Consider the following 17,977-nt stretch of genomic DNA (forward strand, 5'->3'; position numbering starts at 1 on the left):
CCTTTAACCAAGGACTGGAGTAACTCTAAGGCAAGTCTGTTAGGTACTAACCCCGTCGGGTTGTCCAAGATGAAGGTGCCGAAAGAGTATCCAAGACCTACTCGAGCCAGCGAGTAGGGTGTCCTTTAACCAAGGACTGGAGTAATCCATAAGACAGAACTGTTAGGTACGAACCCCGTCGGGTTGCCCAAGACGTAAATGTCGAAGGGATATCCAAAACTTACTCGAGCAAGGCGAGTAAGGTGTCCTTTAACCAAGGACTGGAGTAATACTTAAGACAGAACTGTTAGGTACGAACCCCGTCGGGTTGCCCAAGATGTAAATGTCAGAAAGATATCCAAAACTTACTCGAGCAAGGCGAGTAAGGTGTCCTTTAACCAAGGACTAGAGTAACTCTTAGGGAAAGTCTGTTAGGTACTAACCCCGTCGGGTTGCCCAAGATGAAGGTGCCGAAAGAGTATCCAAGACCTACTCGAGCAGGGCGAGTAGGGTGTCCTACCAGAGGACTAGAGTGTCTTTTAGGACAAAACTGTTAGGTACGAACCCCGTCGGGTTGCCCAAGACGTAAATGTCAAAAAAGCACTCGAGTGAGAAACATAAAAACTACTCGATAGCTGCTCTAATGCTGAGCAAGACTTTCGAGGTGGGGTATTGGTCGTGTGAGCGAGAGCCAAGTAGTCGATATAGGAGAAATCAACTTTATTTAGATTTGTCAAAATTACAATAACTGTAAAGTGACAGACTCTGACTCTTAAGACCTACCCCTTGCTCATTGGACGTGAGCAATGGTTTATATAATCTGAATAAATCTTATTCGAAGAAGGAACTTAGTCGATATGATAGTCGACTAGTACCACTAGTCGATGCAGAGGTCGACTAGATTTATTGGTGGTGTCTCCTTTAGGAGAGGTGCCCCAAGGGCCTTGCGGAGTGAGTCACACTGGAAGATCAGTGTGAGAGCTCTTTGGGCGGATAAAGCACTTGCGTAGCAGTACTTTGTTGATCCTGTTTCCTGCTCTGAGACTGATTCAGCTTGATGCTGGGTGCATGGTTTACCCTGAGGATGGGTACTGGTTGTTGCCGGCTTGTACTTCTTGAAAGATGCGGAAGCCTTTGGCGGGATGCGGTAGTTGGAAGAAGGGCTGTATGCCTCGACTTCCTCCCGTTCCTTTCTTCTTGAGATGATGACATTGCGCGCATCACGCCCAACGTTGATCACACTGCGGAGGTCGCAGTTGGAGTAGTCGTAGTTGTCGCCTTGTTGTTCTTGTAGGGTGTTAGCGAGGCGCTGACGCCTGAACGCCCTCTTTTGGTTGAGCTGGCGACGACGTTCATAGAGATCTTCTGCTGGATGCTGGTCGTCCAGTTGGACGGTGACGGTCACCGCTGGAGGAGAAGGAGGAGCAGGTAGATTCTCCTTGGTAGCGACTTGGGCTTCTGTGATTGTAGGAGGAGTAGTTTCCATGTTGTCGGAAAGGTACTCGTTGAAATCATCAGAATTGTAGTCATCGAGGTTGAGACGCTCCGTGGGATCGCCCTCAGGTTCTTCGGTGATACGAACCATGAGGATTTCACGGCAGAGGTCTTGAACTTCTTGGTCTTGTTTGCTTGAGGACCGGTCTAAAGGAGTGCTCTGTTGGTAGGGTAGATCCTCTAGCTGTGAGGCAGAAGTGTTGGGATCTTGTGCCTTCCTGAGGTGCACTGTCTGTCCTTGCGGTGTTGCATATATAATCAGGTTAGGGAGGGAGTCCTGATCGGACTTGAGGTTCTTAGCCAAGTTGGACTCGACTTGTTTACTATACTGGATTAGGTCGTCTAGTTGTTCCTCTGGGTCAGAGGAGTACTCGGATTCGGAGTCGGTTAGCCCACCGATTTTTGAGTATGTATGCTTTGGGTGAGCGAGAAGCGGTATGCCCATCTCTACACGGAGGGCGTTCTCGTTCATCCAGCGTAGCCATGATTGAGTAGGAGTTAGCCCCTCAGGCTCCTTAATCCAGGGTGTTTCATAGATTGAGTCGCTGGATTGTTCTGGGGCCTTGGCTTTTCCTTTTTTAAGATTGGCCAGTTCCCAAAGAGCGTCGGCATGCTCGGTTGGTTTGGCCATGGCGTCCATGAATAGCTCGACATTGTCTGACCACTCTTCAAGATCGTCAAATGGTTCAAAGTTCTCGAGACCGTTCATGAAGCGATCAAAGTCCTGATCGAACTTGGACTCGACTGGTTTCGGAGTCCGAGTGTGAGTAGGTTTCGGTGAAGGGCTCTGAGGTATCCTGGAGATAGACGGTCCCATCCGAACAAGCCGGGGGTTTGTCTCACCAGCTTCCCCCGTAGATTCCTCCTCCCGATTTCTGCTTCTTTGTTTTGCAGAGTGCTTTCAGCCACCTTAATGCAGTTAGCAAGCTTTGAATTTACCCGATCGATCCCTGAGAGCATGTCGCCCGATCTCTTCTGCGGCGGATTTAGTGCTTTAGGGTTCTGCTGTAGCGCATATGGGCGGAGAGCGGTTTCTGCAAGTTTGATGCAGCCCTCTATCGATCGTGAAACTTGATCCAGTCCGGCGAGTAGTTCTGAGCTTTTGATCTTAGGGTGTTTGATTGTCTTCAGATGCGCCAGGTATTTTTCAAGAGTTTTAGAAAAGTAAGGCTTTTCAGAATCAGAATTTGTGTCAAACTCGACCAAACCAAGAGTTCAGTTTTGAGTTGTCATGTTTCCTGGGTTGTCCGAGTCGAGTTTGGGTGGAACTCTTTTCTCGTCGAGATCCGCGGACTCACGGATGTCGGCGAGTTGGGAGCGGGTTTTTGATTTAGGCGAGTTAGGCGTGACAAGGTGGCTGGAAAAGCCTCCCGTTCCATTAGCCGTGCAAGCCCAACAACCGAAAACGAATGTCGTGCCTTCTGGCACGTGGTTGGCGTTGCTTGATCCGGCCATCGAATTCATTGGTGAACTCGCCGAATCCCCTACCTAGCGCGCCAGCTGTCGGTGTTTACCGCCAAGCCTGCTCAGGGATACCCTTAGCAGTAGGGTTTGTAGGTAGAGATCGACTGCTCTAGAACTCGATGGTACAAGGAACACAAAGATTTAGACAGGTTTGGGCCGCGAAGTTTGCGTAATACCCTACGTCCTGTGTGGTTTGTATTGCCTTAGGTGTTGATGATTATTTGGAGGGGGTCCCTGCCCGCCCTTATATATCCGGGGGGACAGAGTTACATGAAAAGTCCTAGCCGAGTATAGTTGGAGTCATACTACAACACAATCGGATAGTTTCCTTTGTACTACAGCTAGTTCTATGCCTATTCGGGTAGTTACAAAAAAGGTAAGGTACATCCATGAGCTATCCCTTACTCTAGAACATTCTATGTCTATAAGCAGTCCCGCTGTCCCGGGTCTGACATGTTGGTTTGAAATCCTTCGGGTACTCGACGTTGTCGAAGACACTGCTGAGGGCTAGGAAGCGATCGGAATTGTTTGCAAGCTGTGCTCTGCACCTTACGTTGATGATGTCTCGTGCGTCCATTATGGAATCGGCTACTTCCTCCCTGTTTTGACCGTGATTGTTGTTGCGATTTGGTTGAGGCCTAGGAGCTTGGTTTGCTGGTGGTTGGCCACCCCTGGGGCGATGGATGCTTGCAACTTCTTGATCCTCTTGGTTTCTTTGGTTTTGCTGCTCCAGCTGTTGTTGACGGTAATGACCTCCGGGGGTACGACTTGCTTGAGGTATGACTGTTGCAGTGGCCCTCGACCGTGTGCCATGATGCGAGGACAAAGGGTTTTGTGTCTCGAGTTGTTCGACAACATTTTTGGCGAGGTGGATGATGCGCTCCATCTCTGGGTTTTGAGGCATCTGCATGAGTCGTAGGGTTGCTTCTGTCATCGCGGCGATAGGAGTAGTGAAGACTGGATCCGCGACGTTGTTGAATTCGTTGTTGAGGTTGCACGGGGGAAGGCGAGCGCGCTCAGCAGCTCGAGCCCTGCATTCTCCTTTACGTTGATTTCTTGCCCTACGAGCTGTGCGAGTGGCTTCATCCTCATCTTGTGGGGCATCTTGGGTCAAATTGTCTTCTAAAATCTGATCCACGGTCTCGTTAGGGTCGTGTTGACTAGGAGCACCTCCACCTTGTTGGTTGATCACAGAAACCAGACGTTCGGGGGAGAAGCTTTCTAGATCTGATTCGTATTCAGCTAGCACAGTTTCCCCAGATCCAGTTTCCCTCTCAGTTGCGAGGGGAGTACCGTGTTGGAATGGAAGATCATCAATGCTGGCAACTTCTCGGAGGTTGTCGAGTAGTTCTGCGAGTGCATGATCCTGGCAAGACTTGAGTTGGATTTTTGCTAGCGCATTAGTGATGAAGTCCAAGCTGTCCTGAGACGACTCGACTGGATCTGGATATACGTCAAAAACGGGTGCCTCCCGGCCAGCGGTGACTGAGTGGTTTTCGACATAGAGAAGATGATCCAGGCTATTTTTATAGATGGATCTGATCACCTGTTTGTAAGTAGATGATGCGTTGCGCAACCCGAAGATGGGTTGAGCAAGAGGGGTCTCAATCCGAGTAGAATTTGGTTTGAGATCAATCTGAGTCCGAGTGGAACTCGAGTTATCTTCGAGTTTCATCTCGATCTCCTTGACGAGGTCGGGAAGTAGTATGATGCCATGATCGACTGATCCGGCGAGCTTGTTCGAGCCTTCCGACGGAGTTGCCTTCAGCGTGGGAGAATTGCTTAGGTGGTTGTCAAAGCCACCCGAACCGTTGGCGACGCAGACCCACGAGCCGAAGACGAAGGTGGCGGCCTGGGGAGGCGCCATGGTGCTGAAAGCGAAAGCGGCCATCGAACTCGCCGAGTCCCGTACCTGGCGCGCCACCTGTCGGTGTTTACAGCCAAACCTGCTCAGAGATATCCTTAGCAGTAAGGTTTGTAGGTAGGGATCGACTGCTCTGGAACTCGATGGTGCAAGGAACACAAAGATTTAGACAGGATCGGGCTGCGAGTTGCGTAATACCCTACGTCTTGTGTGGTTGTTTGTATTGCCTTAGGTGTTGATGTATTTTGAGGGGGTCCCTATCCGCCCTTATATATCCGGGGGGACAGGGTTACATGGAAAGTCCTAGCCGAGTATAGTTGGAGTTCTACTACAACACGATCAGGTAGTTTCCTTCGTAATGCAGCTAGTTCTACACCTATTCGGGTAGTTATAAGAGAGGCAAGGTACATCCATGAGCTATCCCTTACTCTAGAACATTCTATGCCTATAAGCAGTCCCGCTGCCCCGGGTCTGACAGGAGGAGCGATCGAATCAACACCAACCGCGGCCGCGGAGACAACACCGGCCGAAGGCAAAAAGTCCCGTATTGATGCATCCATGGCAGGGACACGGGGCATTGGACGAGCGATTGCCCCCTCGTCAAGGAGAAGAAAGAAGAATTCGACCGAAGCACCAACACCCAGCCGCCGAAGCCCATCAACTACACCACCCACTACAACTAGCCGCGAGGCCTGGCCCCACCTACCCAGTGGTAGTCTTCGTAACAACCTCACTGGACTTTGGCATACCCCACACTTTTCCCATCCTTCCCAACTTTCCACTATAACCCCACATACACACCTCCAGCCCTTACAGCCCCTTCGGTACACCCCAACTCCCACAAGCTCCCACCCCTTCGGCGCCACATCAAGCGTGGCAGCAACCTCCCGTAGCACAAGCCCGCACCTACCTTTCCCCCACTACCAAAGCTAGAACTAGGCCAAGTCCCAGAAAGAGCCAACGATCCCGGCGGAGGCATGGTAAATGTCATCAACGCCATCTTCGGTGGACCAAACGAACCTGTACACGAGATGAAGAGGCAGAGGAAAGAATACCTCCGCACAGTCTCACATGTATGCGAATGCAAGCACTTCCGCACCCCTTGGTCCCATGTCCCGGTCACGTTCTCCGAAGCTGACCTCAGGCTTCAACACTACCCACACACGACCCCCTCGTCATTCGTGCCAATATTGGCAAGAATTCCTTGCACTTCGCCGGCGAAGATGTATCACAACAATTTACCAAATCTGTAAGTGTCCGATTTTTCCTCTCAGCCACCCCATTTGATTGAGGTGAGTATGGTGGTGTGACCTAATGGATTATACCATGTCAGCACAGAATTGAGAGAACTCATTGGAGATGTATTCTCCTCCACGATCATCACGTAAATGCTTAGTCTTTCTTTCAATTTAGTTCTCAACCTCAGCCATAAAAATTTTAAAGTAGTGAAAAACTTCATCTTTTGTTTTCAGCAAGTAAATATAGCAATAACATGTAGCATCATCTATTAAGGTCATGAAATATCTCTTGCCTCCTCTAGTCAACTAATCCATTCATCTCGCATAGATCTGAATGAATAAGATCTAATGACACTACTTTCAATTTCGGAATAAACTCTAATCTGGACAGTCTAGCAATGGTGTCAAAATTGATGCAAAATAGAAATAATAATGCTACTGCTATCTCAAACAGAAATGTAAATTGATCGAGTATAACAAGCTGAAACATAGTCATGTTAAATTCAATTACTCTTACTGATCAACGCTCTGTCCTCGTGAAGAGATGTTGTAGTGCAGATTGGGGCAGAGCAGAATGTAGTCGATCGGTCTCGAGCGGTCGCGCTGCCCAGAAATCTTATTGTCGTCCCTCGTGCAGACTTCACAACGGCAAGGGTCAGAGATACCACTCACCCTTCTCCTCAGTGCACGCCAAGAAAAGGGCCGGCGAGATCTAGCAGATTGACGGCACAACACAACAAGAGGTGGAAAATAGTAGGGAAAATTAAGAGAGTATGTCATGAACGTTTTCAGTCCAATTATATAAGTGTGGCTGCCCTCAAAAAGCCGTTCGCCTAATCAATACACAACGGTTCAAATGTAAGAGACACAAGTGAAAATATGTGCTGAATTACAGCCACACGACCGTACGTAGCAAGTCAAGCGAAAAGACGCGGATACGCGCGCGAGTGCATTGGCGTGTGTTTAGCAAAGCCTTACACACTCAATCTTTTAGCTGCTCCATTCAACGCATGGTAAGTACTCCAATATTTAAGTTGGTGTCCATTTGCTTGTACTAGCAATATGGGACTGTACCAATCAGCCACATGTTGCTTTGGAATTCTCCTGAATGAGCCATAAATGGATCAAATTCCAACAAGGTCCTCAGGTGATCAACTGACTAGCGTTTACTTTTCAGCGACACAACGATTACCGAGTACTTGGTTTTCTCCCTCTCAAGTTGTTTGGCAACATTGGATGCGTATCTCTCGAAGAGTTCGTCAAGTATGTGCTCACCAAAGTGTCTCGCGAACAGTGGCTCCATCACTGCTCTCAAGCACTTGGCAACGTTGATCCCACTCTGAATAGTGTCGCACACAAAATCACTTTCCGAGTCGTCATAAGGATCCCAGTTCGACTCGAACAGTTGGATGTGGCTGATGTCATACAGCTCACTCTGCTTCACCGATGCCGTCACCTCGGCAACTGACGGCCCGTAAATGGGTAGGTTGAAGGAGTCTAGTCTCTCCTTTTCCACCATGCCCTGCAGCAAATGGTGATGTACTTTTTAGATTCAAAAATTTTACACTAAAAAACATCACATCGAATATTTGGATATATTCATGATGTTTTAAATAAAATTTATTTACAAATTTTTTTGTACGGATGGATTGTAAATCATGAGATGAATCTAACGTGCCTACTTAATCCATGATTTGCAACAGTGATGCTATAGTAATCATCTACTAATTATGAATTAATTATGGATTAATTAGGCTCGTTAGATTCATCTCGCGATTTACAACCCATCAATGCAAAAAGGTTTGTAAATAGATTTTATTTAACACTTCTAAATAGCAAGGTTTCCTTTCATAAAATTTTTGCCAAAAGATCTAAACACCCAAGTGGATGTGTTACAAACACCAATAAGCATTTCAGACAAACAAACGCAAGCAGTATAAATATAATTATTATAGTGTTGAAAAAGATTGATGACAAATTATTATAGTGTTGCTCATTCTGATAGTGATTTTGCAAAGAAAACAAATTTATTTTGTGTGTGAGGGTCCTAGGTGTGCGTAGTACTTATTAATTACCTCCACAACAAGAGACTGCACGGCTTGCCCAAGTAATCCGTAAACATTGTTGAGATCTCCATGGAATACGCTGTTCATCTTCCTCCCTAGGAAAGTCAGCAGCATTTGCCCACCAGATACAAGTTCTTTCGACCGCAGCTTAAGGAACAACAGGAAGTCTTTCCGGAACTGTTCTTGGTACATTCTAACCACTGATGGTGGTGTGGTCGTCGTGATGTAAATGTTTCCTTCGTTCAGGTGTATTTTGCTATTAACCTGCAACTCTGTTGGTAGCTACACAACAGGATCGGAGAAAAAAACTTCAACATAAGAAAGAACAACGTGTGGATCTTCAGCGAAAGGAAGGACATTGAGTTGGTACCTGGGAGAGCCACATGAGGCTGTAGGAGGAATGGAAGAAATGGACGGTACGGCCAGGGAAAAGCCTTGTGTAGAACGAGCCTGGCAATCCAACCACATAGTGTGGAGGCCTCGATCCAGCCGCCCCTCCTCCTCCGTGGTTTCTCGCGACAGCCATGGCCATCTTGCTGCGCTGCGCGAAGGACCGGAACAGGCTGTTGAAGTCGTTGCCGGGCATGTCGTTCAGGAAGAACTGGAGTTCCGGCGGATCGCGGCGTGATCTGCGGCAACAGTCTCCTGTCACACGGATCACGTCGGAGACGAAACGGAGCGCGTTTGGCCCCGACGAGCAGCCGGCGACGACCATCGTGCGTGGGCACAGAGCGGCGTACACGTCGGTGACAACGTTAACCTTCTCAAGCATCGGTCTAATCTCGACCATAGCTTTCTCCTACCACGCACATAGGTCGCAGCATCATTATGATTGGAGTACAGGGTTTGGCTAGCTCTTCTGAAAGTAATAAATGTTGGTTTTTAATAAATAAGATTTAAATAGATCAATAATAGATAGGGTACATTTTAGGAAAATTTTGATACATGCTTCATATTTTTCTGATTTAAATGAATTTATTTTGATTTTTAATCTAATTATAATTCTTTTATTTTTTTTAAAAAAAATACAAAGCCACTAATTTAAAACCACCCTAAGGGTCAAACTTGTCTAATTTCACTAGTTGCATTGCTCTTGTTATCTGCTTTTATAGTTGAAGATTGAAAATTGAACTTTTATGATAGTTTGAGCATTTAAACTGGACTTTTCCTTATATTAAATGGCATGTACATCACATACCACCTCTGTTCTTAAATATATGATACCATTGATATTTTTTTCTCAAACTTTGACCAATAATATTTATTTAATCAACTAGTTAGCTAATGATCATCACTAGATCTATAATCAAAATTTCTTTAAATTCAACTTATACATCTATTTATTTGAATAAATATTTGTATGAAAAATAAATAGTCGATGAATGAAAAATATTAATGATGTTATATATATATTTAAAGAATGGATGTAGCCCATTATTAGCAGCCTCATGGAGTGTATGTGTGTGTTCCTCATTACTTTTGTGTGCATGCCAAGCAATGACGTGTTGATATGGGTATGGACAGTAACGCCAACTCTAGAACGGTCTTTCAGGTAGCTTGTCACTGATGAGGTTGGATTTGGGTGGCATTTTGTTGGAGGGACTTCGTGGTAAAGTGGAAGGAAGCATCCGGTTGCAACTGAGTGTCCCAAGATCAGCACAAGAAATCTGGAGGAAAAAACAAAATTACTATGTCATTTCCACCATATAAAGATATTTATTAATTTTTTTGAAAAGATAGCAGGAGCACTGCTCTGTCATATAAGAAGAAGAAGCATTCGTACATAACGCGCCGAAGCGTACACCACACACAAACAAAAGCACACAACACAACGCTACACCACCACCACCTGGGAGAGGAGCTGAAAGGAAGCTATCGAAGAAAGCGCCGTCGTCGCCAACGCTGTGCCACACCAAAAACGCAGCCCGCTGCAAGCCCGAGCGGCTACCTGAACTCCTCCACCATGGGACTAGCACTCTCAAGCCGCACACACACGATCGTCGATCCCTCTGCTCCAGCGATGCTTCAGCAGAATACTCTCGTCGCAGCACCAATGAAAACCACTGATCCTAGCCACTCTGCGTGGGGGCCTCGCCTCTTCCACCACCTCACACTCCTATGCCAAGGACTCAGATATCTGAAACTACAATGAGAGCATCACCTCCGCCAAGCCGTCACCGAGATCACCACTGCACCTTGCGCGCCAGCTCAAGCCCTCCAGCACCCATAGGCCCTCTGCACCTTACCGCCAACACGGTTGGGGTCCAGCACCGGCACGGCCAACGCTATGCGTGGCCGAACGCCAACAACCCGACCAGTGAAGACTCTAGTGCACAACAGAGACGGGGAGCTCCAAGGGCAGCATCTTCAAGAAGAAACACGACGCTAATGCGCGCCGTTGCCGCCCACCCAAGATGCGCAGGGTTTTCACCCGGAGACTCCACCGTCGAAACAGGAAGGATGCTTCGACAATGTCCTCAGAGGATAACGACATCCATGATGTCGCCATTGTCGGCCTAGCATCGCAATGCAAGATTTCTCCCAGCACCTTCTTGCCCGCCGCCGCCACGATTTCACCACCAACCTCACCTCCCAGGACGCATGTCGCCGCAGCCGCGAGCAGCCCCCCACTGACGCACGACTACCACACCACTGTGCGTGCCTTTATCTGCGCACAGGCTCCTACCACCCGTCACAGCCTCCAAGAAGCCGAGGATCACCAGCCGCACCACCTTAGTGCCACCAGAAACGCCTGGCAGAGTATCCCCGCCGCGACACCATGGCGCAGCAGACACGCTCTGCCCAAACACCCATGGCCGCGCCACCACGACGCCGCCGCCGAAATCGTAGAGTCGCTGAGAGTGGGAAGCACCTGTATGCGTAGAATGAAGCCCCAGCACGGGCCCCCACCAGAGCGTCGCCGCCGCCGATGCGTAGCCGCCGTCAGCGCCTCTGTCGGTGTTTACTGCCAAGCCTGCTAAGGGTATCCCCTTAGCAGTAAGATTTGTAGATGGGGATCGACTGCTCTAGAACTCGATGGTGTAAGGAACACAAAGATTTAGACAGGTTCGGGCTGCGAGTTGTGTAATACCCTACGTCCTGTGTGGTTGTTTATATTGCCTTAGGTGTTGATGATCGTTCGGAAGGGGTCCTTACCCGCCCTTATATATCCGGAGGGGACAGGGTTACATGGAAAGTCCTAGTACAGTACAGTTGGAGTCCTACTACAATACAATCGGGTAGATTCCTTTGTATTGCAGCTAGTTCTACGCCTATTCGGGTAGTTACAAAAGATATAAGATACATTCATAAACTATCCCTTATTCTAGAACATTCTATGCCTATAAGCGGTCCCGCTGCCCCGGGTCCGACAAGCGCCCGAGCTCTTCGTAGCCGAGTCCTGCAGGCGTCGAGTACTTGGTGGGCATCTTCGAGTACTTCAAGTAGTCAGAACGTCCTTCCGATTGCTTCTGGACCTTCCTTCTGATACCTCGAGTAGTCCTTCAAGTACTTCCGGTTGCTTCGAGGCTGTGAGGTGCTCAAGCACCGACATCTTGATCGTATATGGTGCGCGAAGTACTCGCGCTCCATATGGAGTAGCCCCCGAGCCTTAGGTTGAATCGCAGAATCAGGCTGAGGGTCACTTCAGTCTTCTTCCTTCACTGTTTTCCAAAAAAATTGAAAAATAAATCTCTGGTGCACATATTCCGCAGCCCCGGAGCCTTAAATCAAAATCCCTTATGCTGCAGGTAGCCCCCGAGCTAATATTTGGAATTGAGGATTTAAGATGTGGCATCAGATTTTATTCTACAGAATATTTGCAGGATTCATCAGATCGGGTATCCGAAAAAACCTCTTTTTCAGGAAAAATCCCAGAAAAATAATGCAATTGAATATGCCACACTGATTGCACACGAAATAACTTCAGACATAAAACCCGGGATTTACGGCTCTTTACTATGTGCTCACGTGGGACATTACTGTATGGAGAATCTGCATTATTGTGTCATTGAATGCGCCGTGAATGCTGCAACTGTAGTGTCACGAGTTGTCCTCCAGCAGTGTCCCTTGTGGCTATAAAAGGCGTTAGAGAGGTCCTTGCCAGAAGCACCAACGTGTATCAGCCATGGCTTATCCTTGGTGTTCTTGCTCTCGCCCTCCTGAAGTTTGTGTAGTCCTTTCCAGCAAAAGATGTTAGAAGAGAACTTGCGAGTGACAAGAAAAGTCCCTGCTACCTCATCCTGCCACTCCCATGCTCTCATTGGATCCATTCTGGACATCATGTCCTTGCATCTTCCAATGAGGCAAGTTCTCTGTGGACTGGTTGTAGGTATGTATGCCGTTCTTTTGGGGTTGCCTGTTTCTGGGTACCCAAAAACTGACATCTCTGGCAGGAAAGCTTAATCTTGTCATAACGTATTCTAGGAGAGGAGAACTTTCTCCTCAAGATGCTACAAGAGGACTTGCGAGGCGATTACTGTAATCTGCCTCCATACTCTTAAAACTTTTCTCCCAGAATATGAGTATCATTATTCCCTTAATGGGAATAACAAGTTTGTACTTTGTCACGGCCTCGAGCCAATCTAGCTGCAGCAGGCTTCTCAGGAAGCCAAGAAGTGTGCATGAAGACCCGAGGCGCTGTAAAGTTAGTTAGGAAAAAGTACTCGAGTTGTAATATCGAGCAGTTGTACTGTGTCGAGTACTTTTCCTTGTTCTGAAATGTAATCCCAGTTCGAGAAAAAAGGAATGTGAGTATTTTGTTTTTCCAGAATGTAATCTTAGAAAAAGGAATGTCTCAGAAAATCCCGTTTTTTTCCGTGATTTGCAACGGACTGTTGGCCTGTTGGGTGTTTTTACTTTGTTGCCACCACCATTATAAATGAAACGGTAACTAGGTTTTACCCCAGCGGCCGCCATTCACTTTTGCTGTTAGATCTATTCTTGCCTTCCAGCCCCCAGATCTACATTTCTTGCTTCTCCTTGCTCCCCAATTTCGCCTTAGGGTTTCCACCAGTGTATGCGCGTGAAGCGATCCATTGATTTTCGAAGGCACCCAAGAAGTCGAGTGTTGATGGTCACTAACGACCCATTTTGACCGTCAACTATCGTGCAGAAGTCGATCATCAGAAGGAATAAATGTTAGCATAGGATGATTATTTGACGAATTCCACAGATGCTGGTCTGAGAATGTATGCAGGTGAATTTGGGCCAAAACTGCAGGTAACGAGCATATTATCCAAGGCATAAATTCCTAGGCCAAGCACAAGCAAGCCCAAAGGCCAAAAGGGCCCACTTGGCAGCTGCACATGAGAGGGAGACTCAGCCCATATGCGTGACACGTCATCAATGCGAGGCAACACCTTCTCGACAAATCAGACGCGTTCATGAGGATCCAAGGGCCCACCAGAGCTACCAAACCGACTTAAGACATGCCCTTACCCATATACATGACATGGGGCCCAGCTAACAGTCTTCTGACCGAAGACCGGGGCAAACAGAGCCAGCCCACGGTCGGCCGACCAGCTAGGTCGGCCGGCCCAGTGGTGACGGCCCACGGGCCCCACCGCCTCTCAGATGACACGTGGCGAGGTGTGGTTGGTCCCCAATGGCAGTTTGGGGCGATTCTCAGGTGAATAGCTGGTGGTTCCCTCCTATAAATACAAGGGGAGGGGGTCCAAATGAAGACAACACAACACACAACACATCACTCACCTCCAAGTGTAGAGCCTCTCTAGCTTGTGTTTAGTAGGAGTTTAGGAGTAGAGGTACCCAGGAGGGGCGCCGGCAACGACGCTCTTCTCCAAATTGTACCTCTACGAGAGTGAGGGAGATAGTCGGGGGATGTGCTGGGCTTGTCAGCGTTCTTCTCCGCTTGTACCTCGACGGATGCTTATTCGGTTGTAAGTATTCGAGACTTTCCTTGCTTATTTAGAATTAGAGTTTAGATCGCAAGTTATCATCTCTACCTTATATTAGTTGATGTGTATGCTAGCGAGTAGCATTTGACTCTAGAGTTGGGCTCCGGATAGAAAATGATAACCATGTACGCCTCTAGTGTTAGTAGGGAAAGGCGTAGACGTGGTGTCTCATTTAAACTTGTTTATTTAATATCTGCAATTTCTAGAAGTTGAAATTTTTAAAATTTATGCAGTAGCTTTATCTGTGCATGTGTTTTTCACTGTAAAAGTTTCCTGACCAGAAGAGGTGTGCATGTTGTAGATCTTTAATTGGTTAGTTTATCTTGCTAAAGCTAAATAAAATAGTTCCTTTTGTCAAACAAATGTTGGAAAAGTTTTATTCCATGCTTTGTCAATATATTATCATGCTTGTACATTTTTGTCACTAAATCATGGCTGCAAACTAAGGTTCCCTTTGTTTGGTCCCTAGCTATAGTTTTCTTTTTATTGTTGTTGGTAAGAAATGTTTTCTTGCGTATGTAATTTCAGGAACTTGTTTTGCTCATGTGTAAGTCTTGTTAAATCAATTAGAACCAGAAGGTTAGTGGTTTTTTATAAACCTTGCTTAGGTCAACTTGTTAGCTAAATGGTCTTAGTGTGCTCTCATGCTTATAATTGCTTGTTAGTTAAATAAAGTCTCTAGTAATCTTTCTTGCTTTATAATGTTGCATGGCTTTTCTAAACAAGTTTAGTAATACTTTTTGTAAGAAACCCTTCAGGCTAAATACATTGAATGAACTCTCGTATTGCAGCACCAACTCATTTTGCCTTTTGAGCTTGTTTGCGGTGCTTACTCGATAAATGATTGTTCAGTCATGTCTTTCTTGTTAATCATATCGCATTGCATTGCATCATGTTCAGGCCCATGCAATCGTGACATTGTGCCTACCTTGCTTATTCTTTTTGCTGTATCGTCTACTGCACTTTTATGCATTGCACTTTTATGCATTCAGACATCTGCATTGGTGCATCTCATTTAGGTAAGCTAGAAGTACAATTCATGGACGTGAAGCACATGATTTTGGAGCCCAGCTAGAAAACGGTGAATGGTGGATACATCTAGAAGATGGATGGACGGACACCGATATGCATGACCAAAGGAAGATTGCTCGCCAAGCGAGTACCATCTAACTAACACTGATTTAGTGTTGCACCAGGCAAGCACCGGAGCATAACCCTTAATTTTAGTATTCAATGTTTACTATATAATTATTGTGCATTTACATTTCTAGGAGTTGATTGGAACCTTAGATGCATAATCCCTAGGTTTCCTCAGTTACTCTACTAGTGTGCAGGTCGTTAGTACTGCAATGCTTAAATAGGTTTCGGTAGAAGTCGAGTGATTCCTGTCACACGCGAGTTATAGGATCTTGTTACTTATGGCAAAGTTGTTTGAGAAGGAATCAATGAGGAAAAAAATGGAGACCGGATGGGGAATGATGTTGAGATGTAAGTGATGGCAACAGGACAAGGTCCTGGTGTCTTAGATGGCCTCGTCTGTGTTGATTGAGGACCGTACCATTATTGGCAGTGTTGATCGAGGATTGAACAGTAATAACCACATGCCGGAAGTAGGAGGTAGTCGAAATCGGTAAGCTCAGTATCATGTGCGCACCGGTAGGCGGACTTGATACTGTCTTCACCAGTGGAGCCAGTATAGAAACTCATGGGTGACCCTTCGTTGGTATCGATGGGGCTAGCAGTCCCGGGTCACAGGGCAGTTCGGCTATTCGGTGTCCATATGTGAAGGGTTAGTGTGTATAGCCCGACGGGGCATATACGTGCCGTGTTGGTTAGGTCCACCTTGCAAGGTTAAATCGGATCGATTCGCCGTGATTCGCGGTTATGAGAGCCTTGATCTCTTTGTCACATCGTAGTAAAGAATTGGAATGAGAATGGAATGATGATGATATGATGATGATATTTTGGAAAGATTAATGTGATATATCATGCTTGCTCTAGATATGTATGCAAACCTAGTTGGTACTGGTTACGTTAAACTTGAGCTAAAATATTGAAAGTAAGGATCCACTATTAGTCGCTTTCCAGCAAAATAAACTCCAGAGCCAAAAGCCTTGCATACTAGGAGTCGGCTAAGTGTATACCATAGTCGGGTAAGTCTTGCTGAGTATTAGTATACTCAGGGTTTGTTGTCACCCTGTTTTCAGGTAACTGCTGCTGGTGGGAGCTAACCAGGAATCACATCGGTGGGCTCGATGTGACGTCCTCACGTCATCATAGTTGTCGTTGTTTTTCTAAACTAAACTTCTATTTAAATTCTGTTGCATGTTGAACTCTGATAATTTGTTTAAAACTTATTTTGTAAAGCTCTGCTTGTAAGTTAAACTTTAGAATTGTTGTCTGCTTGTAGTCATCTGTGCTCGTCTTCGTGCGAGACTTCCAGTGTTTTTCGATCCTTAACCCAACAGACGACCGGATTACATCGTTTTAAGTGTGTGGTAATTTGATTAACCATTAAGATGATAGTTACAGCACTTAAGCCAGTTTAATTTGGGCAGTTCTGTTACACAGTGGGAGGCCCAGGCCAGCCCTGGGCGCGCGCACGCCCGCACGCCATGGCCATGGCCGGCGCGGCGTTAGCGGCGGCATTCCCGCCGGTGCGGGACCTGGCTGCGGGGCCGAGCAGTGGGGGCACGACCCACAGAGTCCGGCAGCAGCGGGGCGCGCAGCGGCGTCGTGCGAGACCGCGCAGAGGCGGCCCGCGGCGGGCACATTGGCGGACATGGCGCCCGCGGCGGCGTTCCGCCGGTGGCGGCGCGAGAAGGGGAGGGGAAAGGGTTCAGGGAGGACGAGGGGGCCTCGGGGAAGCTCACCACACGGCCGAATCGGACGGAGGGAGGCCAGGGAGGAGAGCTCGACGGGAGGGGCGGAGGCTTGGGGTGGACAATGATGGCGGACGGCGGCCCAATTCCGGCCGGGGAACGGCCCAATCAAGGTCGGGGCGGGGCGGGGGAGATGGAGGGCAAGGTGGATCGGGGTTGGGGAGGGTCGGGGCGCGAGGAACGGCGGCGGGGCGGCGAACGACGATCGGCGTGGCGAGCGGCGGCGCGCGGTTGCTCTCCTCTGCTCACGTGCTCCGCGCGGGAGCGAGGAAGGGGAACGGAAGCAGCAAAATCGGACTTGCCCAGCGAAGCGGCCATGAGAAGCTTAAGCGGCAGGTGGGCTCGCCGGCACGGCGACGCGTGGCGGCGCCGGCACTGTCGCCGCCGCTCAAGCGACAGGGCAAGCACAGTGACCGTGTTCAAAGTTTTTGAGCCGATTTTGACTATCAAAATCTCGAAATTTCACATTGGCACTCGAAATTTGGGCAATATAAAAGTTGTAGAGGAAGAGATGCTCTACAACTTTGATTTTTGGCGAAAGTTGATTTGGAGCTTGTATGAAGGAGAAAAACGTGCTCGAACTCGGCTGACCTAAATTTACTATGCAACTTCCTTAGCTCTAATGACCTTATTTAACCCTGATTAGCGACTAAACATGAGATTAGCACCAAAATTTAACTCCAGGGTGTTACAGCCCTTCCCCCTTAAAAGAATCTCGTCCCGAGATTCAAGCTGACAGAATTAAGGTGAAAAGCTCAAGTGTAAAGTACCTTGATAGGAGTTTAAGAATTCCGGATAATTGGACTTTAGAAATTCTTCTTTCTCCCAAGTAGCTTCATCTTCCGAGTGATGACTCCACTGAACCTTATAGAATTTGATAGTGGTGCGACGAGTAATCCGATCCTTGCGATCAAGTATCTTGATAGGACACTCAGAATAAGTGAGATCAGATTCCATCTGAATTGTATCACTAGCAATAACTTCAGTTGGAACTCTCAGACATTTCTTCAATTGTGACACATGAAAGATGTTATGAATTGCTGAGAGATTTGTAGGAAGATCCAACCCATAA

General features: G+C 47.4%; 1 protein-coding gene across 1 annotated transcript; it reads right to left on the reverse strand.

Moving 5' to 3' along the window:
* Positions 1–7,198: 7,198 nt before the first annotated feature.
* Positions 7,199–16,807, reverse strand: LOC120669116 (anthranilate O-methyltransferase 3-like). Its single transcript, XM_039948925.1, has 5 exons — positions 16,690–16,807; positions 14,798–14,851; positions 8,476–8,906; positions 8,115–8,387; positions 7,199–7,561 (listed from the first exon to the last, which is right to left on the reverse strand). The coding sequence occupies exons 1-5, from the start codon at positions 16,805–16,807 to the stop codon at positions 7,199–7,201; spliced, it is 1,239 nt and encodes a 412-aa protein (XP_039804859.1).
* Positions 16,808–17,977: the final 1,170 nt, after the last annotated feature.

Source organism: Panicum virgatum, chromosome 4N, assembly GCF_016808335.1.
Source record: "Panicum virgatum strain AP13 chromosome 4N, P.virgatum_v5, whole genome shotgun sequence".
In the NCBI taxonomy this organism is placed as follows: Eukaryota; Viridiplantae; Streptophyta; class Magnoliopsida; order Poales; family Poaceae; genus Panicum; species Panicum virgatum.